Below are 7,751 nucleotides of genomic sequence, written 5' to 3'. Positions count from 1 at the left end.
TAGTGGCGCTCCCAAGCCATAGGCAAATAGCATCATTTAACAACAGAGAAGCAAAGAGAAAGGACTCTTTCTTTTAAAGAGAATGTTTTCTTTACTTCTACTTCTTTTTATTTTTTTTCACTATCAAAATACCACAATATCAAGGTACATGGCTTTTCCTTTTTCTGTGGATAGACTAGGAATTTTGAAAAGATAAAAAAGATAGAAATATTGATCTTTTAAAATTTTGCAGTCTAAAATATAAATTGATTGTGGTCAATTATTTTCAGCAACTTAATTGTTTCCCATTATTTCTTTCTATAACAGAATTACTATCGCAAGAAACTTTACAAAGAAGATGAATTTTATCAATTCTGTTCGATATATCATCTTCACACTCTGTCTTCTATGTGTCAAGTCTACATCAGGTAAACAGGACAACTACACTCAAAGTTCTAGTATTTGCCAATTTCTATTACTAATAACTCAAATCAGATCACCTAAATATGTGTAATTATTTGTGTATATAAATTCTCTGTATGATTAATATCTATTATGTGTATGTAAATATGTATATTGTGTGTGTGTATATATGTGTATTGTAAAGTAATATGCATATTGTAAATGAATGTTTAGAAATTTGTGATGAGCATTGTGAAGATTATAGACACAAATAATCGATTAAACCATGGAAAAGTCACAAAATGCTATTTTTTTTTGTCATAAAAATTTGACAAATGCATGTGGGTGATTTTTTTTGCCTTGCCAAATGCATTGAAATCAGTGGGCACTTTCTTTAATGTGTTTTTTCTTTTCAAGCCAAATGCATTGGAGTCAATGGGCATTTTTTTCTTACACCAAATGCATTAAAGTCAATTGGAGTTTTTTCTTTTGCCAAATTCATTGAACTCAGTGCTAGTTTTTTTACATGCATGTTTTTGCCCAGTAAGAAAAAAATATTTTTTTTTCCACCAAACAAAACAAATGGTGAAATTCTACTACAAGTTTGCAAAAAATGTTATATTGCTCCACTACATTATATCATAAACAGTATTAACTGGTTCACAAAAGCTTAAAGGTTTATTTCTTGTTCCTTCAGCTGTTGAGGTACAAGGCCTCACACTCTTTACAGATAGACTTGAGCTGAAATTGCATCGTTGGAATATTATACCCTGCCACTTTAGTACAGATGTTCCTCTCAGCCTAAAGCAGCTGCATCTAGAATGGGGTAAAACTCCCTATGGCAGTGAGAGTTATATCCCTTTGATCAGCATAAGTGGCAGCACTCAAGTGATTCAAAATAAATTAAAGGCACGTTATAAAGTTTATGGATCAGTTATCAACAAAGGCAACTGCTCTCTGGTTATTAATCCTGCCAGAAGCATGGATTCCGGTACCTTTGAAGTCCGACTGACTGTTGATGGTGTACTATATGAACCCGTCCCAAAAATCAGGATCCAAGTTCCAAATATGATGGAAACAATGGGTAAGGCCAAAGACACATAATATTTTAAAGGGGTATATGGGGTATAAAATGTATAAAAGCTAAATGTTATAATTTCATTAGCAAAAATGCAATGCCTGTGAAAATAAACAAATCAATATTTGCAAACATAGAACTGCACTCACAGGTCTTGCAAATTGAAAAAAAACTGGTCATTTATTGGTGTTATTTATACAACTTTCCAATTTACTTACTTTTCACAGATGAGACACAGAAAAGAAGCCAAGCAAATGAAGAAATGAGCAATCAGGCTCATAGGCACAGAATCCTGAAGAAGACAGAAGACATCTTCGGAGATATCAAGAATGAATATGTTGTTCCAGTAGCTGTACTGCTGTCTGTGTCTGTAATTGCTGTGTTTGGAGCTCTTGGATGGTAAGTGGCACTACTTAAAGGGAAAATGTATAAGCGGGGGGTTATATTAACTGCACATTGTTCTTTATTAGCACAACCAGTTAACATTCATCCATACAAGTAGTTGGTAAATTATTACAGAGAAAAATAAAATGCTTGCTAAAATTGGCCAACAGTTACTTTTAATTTGCTGCAACTCGGGGGGACATATACTAATTCTTTTTCTGTAACAACAATTTAGATTTTTCAATTCATAACAGATTAAAATAATCTTGTTGCAAAACTGCTACTGTTATTTATATTCAGTGACATGAGACAGTAAATGTATTTTGTTCCCACAGGCTTCTGCATAAAAAATGTCAAGAGAAGAAAAGGCCTAATGATGTAGAAAACCCAAGAGAAGCAAAACAGTTAAACCAGACAGTGACTAGAGCTAAAAGCCATGATAGGTTTGTAAGCTAAAAATAAGCATTACAACTTATCCATGGAACATGTTAATAGAAAAACAAATATTTTAGTGCTGCAATATAATTTATATTTAGATTAATGCAGTATTACTAAAATTATTATTCAGTGCGTGCTGCAAAGCTTGACTTATTGCAGATGAATGCAAGCAGTAGTTACCAGCAGCCAGTAGTAATATACGTTTACTAATATATTTCATATCTGCCAATCTATTTTCAAGTTTTTAATGATGTATTCTCCAAGGCAAAAGATGAATGATATTTTATAACAAGTATTTTTTTTTGTACAGGAAAGGACATTTTGTACAGACTTCAGTTCAGGACCCTGAGCTGGGGGAGACCTCGGGAACAAAAGAGGAACCAGAGAAACCCATTTTGCCCTCACCTGAATATGGCTTTCTAAAAGGGGGGGCATCACCAAAAAGTCAGAAAAGGAAATTCAAAAAGTGAGCTTGCTAAGTTTTGCTATATAATGTATAACATATTTAATGCTCTAGTTTTTTAAAGTTTTTTCTGTACTAAACACTTCCTTCTTCACACAGGGTGCGGCATCATATCATAATTAAAGAGATCATCAGTGATGTGAAAGGATCTGCACAAAAATTTGAAACCTACACGCTACAGCTTTCATCAAAGGAATCGCCACCAAATAAAGATAATAAGTACGTTTCCTGAATTTAGAGCCAAAACCTTTATTTTGTAATTATGACTGGAGCTAGAATTAGGCTGACTGTAGGATAAGTAATTGGGGAAAGTGGGTTCACTGTTGTTGAAATGTTAGTTATCACCATTTTGCCTTGTATTTTTATACTTTGGCATATCTAGTAATGAGGAAAGCATTAAGATGTACAGAACATTTTCTGCAAGTAATTATTAGAATGGGCAATGAATTCAGTGGTTTAGATACATTTGTAGTGTACATATCACTAATATTAACAGCTTTCTTCTTTTACTATATAGGGTGCTACGCTGTATAAGGCTTGAAGAGATCTTAAATGATAAAGAAGGCGCTGCTCTGACACAAAGACCAGTGGAGTCTAAAATCATTTCTTTGCCACTGCAGCCTTCAGAACCTTCTGTAATTGTGAGGTATGATTCCCAAATAATATTTTTTCTGGATTGGCATGTCTAATAATAAAGAAATGTGGAATTGTGGATGCTCATCAACTGTTTATATGTGTGGTTGGGCCTAGATTGTATGGACTGAAATGTATGATAATCATTGTAAAATGTTGAATAATGTGTTAGTTCTATAAAAATATAACTTACTATAATTATGAAGGATAAAAATAATACTACTAATAATAAATCATATTTCTGTTAACAGTTTGCCACCTTGTGTACCAACTGAGGGACTTATTGCTAATGAGGAACGTGCCCCAATGGTACAAAAGCTGGTAGAGAAAGAAACTGCTTCTATGGCAACACAGACTGATGAACATGAGAGGTGAGTTTATTTCTCAGTCATTTTTACTGACACATTACAGAATTATAGGGATGTTCATATCTGACCATTAAGTCAGATGTTGGTTACAATATTAAATATAAATACAGTATAACATTTAAGGGGTGCTATTTATAACTAGTATTACAGAATCAAACATTTATTAAAATAGTACAGACAATACCATGTTTTATCTATGTATCTATCTATTAGAATAATAAAACTATTATTTGTGTTAACAGTTTGCCACCTTGTGTACCAACTGATGTACCCATTGCTGGTAAGGAAAGTGTCCCGCCAGTGCTAGATTCGGTCAAGCCAGAACTGACTTCTTTGCCACCTTGTGTACTAACTGAAGAGCCCATAGCTGATAAGGAGAGTATCCCTACAGTACAAGAGCCAGTGGTGCAAGAAACTTCTTCCTTGCTGCCTTGTGTATCAACGGATGGGCTCATTCCTGATTCCTTGCCACATGACGTGTGAGTTTACTAAGTCATTATATTTACTGCAACATCAGTTTGACATGCATTCCAACTCTTTTAGCCAAGTAGGATATCTACTGACATTGTAAACATCACCTTTTAGAACCTGATGTAATTATTTAACTATATCTATAAACAGCTGACTAATATTTGTTTGTGTGATATACTGTATATAGTGTGCTATGTAAATAAAGGATAATAATAACATTTACTGTTATAGGTTGCTGCCTTGTGTGCCACCTGGTAGTATATACATGTCAGCTATTTGAAAACAAACAACTGATTGGTTGATATGGGTTAACAGATGTGGGCAGACTTAAAGCTTTATTACACCACTTATACAGTATCTAGTAGAATTAAGTCTAAAACAACTGGACTTTTCTGAGTTTTTCTTGAAAACGTTTCACCCGAGTGGCTTCTTCAGTTCAAATGACTGAATAAGTTAAATGGAACCATTGTGATTGGATGTCTGTGACTGTACTACCATCAAGGGTTTAAATGCCGGGGAATTCCCTACCAGTCATTTGAACTGAATAAGCCACTCGGATGAGTGGTGAAACGTTTTCAAGGAAAACTCAGAAAAGTCCAGTTGTTTTAGACTTAATCCTACTAGATACTGTATATCATGACCTGGATGAATGAGAATCTTCATAGACATAAACCATTTATGTTTATAATGTTCATAACTATTAATGATCCCTCCCTATTAAGCTGCCACACGATTCCTCTAGTCTCTCACTAAATAAAACTGGACATACATATAAAAATGTCAACTCTGTCTAGAGGGGGCTGGATCAGCAGTTTATATTCGACTTTAGATAACCATTTTTAATCTCTAAATACATTATTAAAACTAATGATAAAATGATCATCTAAAGAAGGTCAGGCTCCTTTACTTCATGTGAGTTGATAGTGGGCATATGTCAGGGAGCTTCAGTCTTCAATATACTGTAAATGTGATCCAGTGCAAAACACTAGTTTAATACAGTAATATGATAAATCAGCACAAGACTCTATATACTGCTATTAACAGTTGGCTTACAATGCTCTTTGCGACCAGCCATAGCTAGATAGTAGGTTACCCCAAGGTAGCAATCACAATAATAAGAGAACATAGTGTCTTATTTGACTATTAAGACATGTTACACTGACTTGTCATGTTAAAATATATCGGTCAGTATTAAAGTTCTCATTGAGCAGATAGTTGCATTAGTCTTTGGCATACCTATAAAACATTTGTGAGGACTTAATTCTTGGTCCTGACATGTGATGCTAGACATTCCACACAGGTTGTACATTGTTTTGCCACCCAAAGCCCCTCTACCACTTCTACATCACCTAAACCTCCACCATACAGATATGTTCCTTGTAACTGTTGGGTACATTTCTGGTAATATACATAAAACAAGTCTATCCCAATAGCTTTTGGAAGTTTATGTCTGAGATTTATTATAATATTGTAAATAACAAAATTAATGTTTACAACATTTTTTTATAGGGTTCATCATGAAGAATCAGGGGAAAAACTACCACAAGACCACAAAAAAGTCTGTAACTTTTATTGGAAGGATGACAGACTCTATTATGGCCCAACACTTTGTAAATATTATTGGAAGGATCACAAATTCTTTTATGGCCCAGATGTTTGTAAATTTTATTGGAACAGTCCCAAAAAAATTGTTAGCAGGAAAGTTTGTACATTTTCCTTGCCAAACAGGCACAAGAAAAAAATATTTGCAAAAGTTTGCAGAATATATAGGCCAGAGCCGAAAGAAAAGTGCAAATTTTACAGATTTTCGACCAAGATATGAAAATGCTTGTGAAAATGTTGACATATTTTTTCAAACCTTTTGAAAACCAAACCAAGATAATGAATGGATCATTAGAAGGTGAGTTTGATAAATATTCATTCAAATTTTCCTTCCTTGTAATTCTGAGCAGAGCTAAATACATTAAGAGGCATATTTATCATGCTGTGTAAAACAGCAGTGACTAAATACACCCCCCATAACCAGACAGCACAGCCTTAAAGTTTTGTACGGGTATGGGACCTGTTATCCAGGTATGGGACCTTATCCAGAAAACCCCAGGTCCTGAGCATTCTGGATAACAATCAGAGAAAAAGGAAACCATTTTTAAAAATCTGAATTATTTGCTTATAATGGAGTCTATGGGAGATGGCCTTTCCGTAATTTGGAACTTTCTGGATAACGGGTTTCTGGATAAGGGATCCCATACCTGTATTGATTTTCAGTGCTCACATATTTCTCTTTAAAAAAATCAGCGGTAAATGGAAGCAAACCCTTGAAAATGCTATGTGAAAATATGTTGTTCATCCATCACATGCTCTTGCCACTTGAATTTTTTACTTTAGTGTAATTATGCGAGGTCTGTAGTAGTGTAAAATAATGGCATCAAATCCAGCAATCAGCAGCTTAAATCTGCCCGTGTATGGCCACCTTTAGTCTGGTTACTGGGGATCGGTTTCCACTGCACCAAACCAATCTTACATCAGTGTTAGAAACTGTCCTTGTGATTTATTTTGCTTGTTTACTAATGATTTATATTATTTTATTCTTAGAATACTACGGACTGGTTTTCTTTCAACCAGGGCAGCCATCAGAGGGTGGGATTGGGGAAAGCCAAAATTTGGTTTCTGATGGCAGCCCTGACTTTGTTTGACAACGTTTTGAAGATTTCAAAGCATGCAACATTGTTATCAGCATTATCATCTGAATCATAGTTATGGTCTTGATTTGGCAACAAAGAAATAAATAATTAATAAATAAAAAAAAATTCATTGCTTAGCCATCTTTGTACATTTTAGAGTTATAAATTAACAAATGTTTTTTTATATTAGTCAACCCTCCCTGATTTTTTGTGATTTACCAATATTTATTCCCTTATGGGAGCAGAGAAAGTTGTATAGTCTGGGTGTATTGGGGTTAAAGAAAAACATTAGGGTCATTAACAATAATGTTTTCATTTTTTAATTTTTAAATCATGTCCTTAAAGTAGTAATACCATGGGAGAATGTGTTGTTATCAAAACTCAGTTAATAGAGCTTCTCCAGCAGGATCCTACATTGAAATCGTTTTTTCAAAAGGGCAAACAGATTTTTTTATATTTATTTTGGAAATTCACATGGGGCTAGCCCTATTCTTCATTTCCCAGGGTGTCACAGCCATGTGACCTGTGCTCTGATAAACTTCAGTCACACTTTACTGCTGCGCTGCAAGTTGGAGTGTTGTCCCCCTCTCCCTCTTGCCCCCCACTCCCTCTTGCCCCCCAGCAGCCGATCATCAGAACAATGGGAAGGGAGCAAGACAGCAGCTCCCAGTAGATATCTGTCATGATCGGTAACCCAAAACCCAGAACAACTGCCAAGGTCCCGGTCACAGCTCACACTTCTGCCTATAACAACCACCTTTCGCTTCAGGTGGAGCCCTCCGCTACTCGGGTGCCGCCAGGTCTTAAAGTGAGAGGACCAGGGCAAAGGTTCTGGGCAAGCAAGGGAACCAGAT

At 35.1% G+C, this 7,751-nt stretch overlaps 1 protein-coding gene across 2 annotated transcripts; it reads left to right on the top strand.

The window, feature by feature from the left end:
• The first annotated feature begins 310 nt into the window (after positions 1-310).
• Positions 311-7,010, top strand: LOC101732092. 2 transcript variants are annotated; one of them, XR_004223324.1, is made up of 11 exons: positions 311-407; positions 1,079-1,465; positions 1,687-1,858; positions 2,179-2,286; positions 2,592-2,747; positions 2,844-2,963; positions 3,262-3,390; positions 3,629-3,748; positions 3,988-4,224; positions 5,726-6,116; positions 6,809-7,010. XR_004223324.1 is itself a non-coding variant. In XM_031904559.1 (10 exons), exons 1-10 carry the CDS (start codon positions 338-340, stop codon positions 6,036-6,038), a joined length of 1,812 nt encoding a protein of 603 aa, XP_031760419.1. In that variant the 5' UTR covers positions 311-337; the 3' UTR covers positions 6,039-6,307. The 2 variants fall into 2 exon arrangements, 1 of the variants encoding a protein (XP_031760419.1); XM_031904559.1 differs by lacking the exon at positions 6,809-7,010 and having other exon boundaries at positions 5,726-6,307.
• The last annotated feature ends 741 nt before the right edge of the window (positions 7,011-7,751 follow it).

The sequence above is a fragment of the Xenopus tropicalis genome, chromosome 6 (assembly GCF_000004195.4).
Source record: "Xenopus tropicalis strain Nigerian chromosome 6, UCB_Xtro_10.0, whole genome shotgun sequence".
Lineage (NCBI taxonomy): Eukaryota > Metazoa > Chordata > Amphibia > Anura > Pipidae > Xenopus > Xenopus tropicalis.
Note: the sequence above shows the minus strand (reverse complement) of the source record. Positions and strands in the feature narration are given on the sequence as shown.

Bases quoted from the DNA above. Each gene is read 5' to 3' on its own strand.
- LOC101732092 (XM_031904559.1), top strand. From the start codon at position 338: ATGAATTTTATCAATTCTGTTCGATATATCATCTTCACACTCTGTCTT. The intron at 1,466-1,686 runs GTAAGGCCAAAG...TACTTTTCACAG, and splicing joins AAATATGATGGAAACAATGG to ATGAGACACAGAAAAGAAGC. The intron at 2,287-2,591 runs GTTTGTAAGCTA...TTTTTTGTACAG, and splicing joins AGAGCTAAAAGCCATGATAG to GAAAGGACATTTTGTACAGA.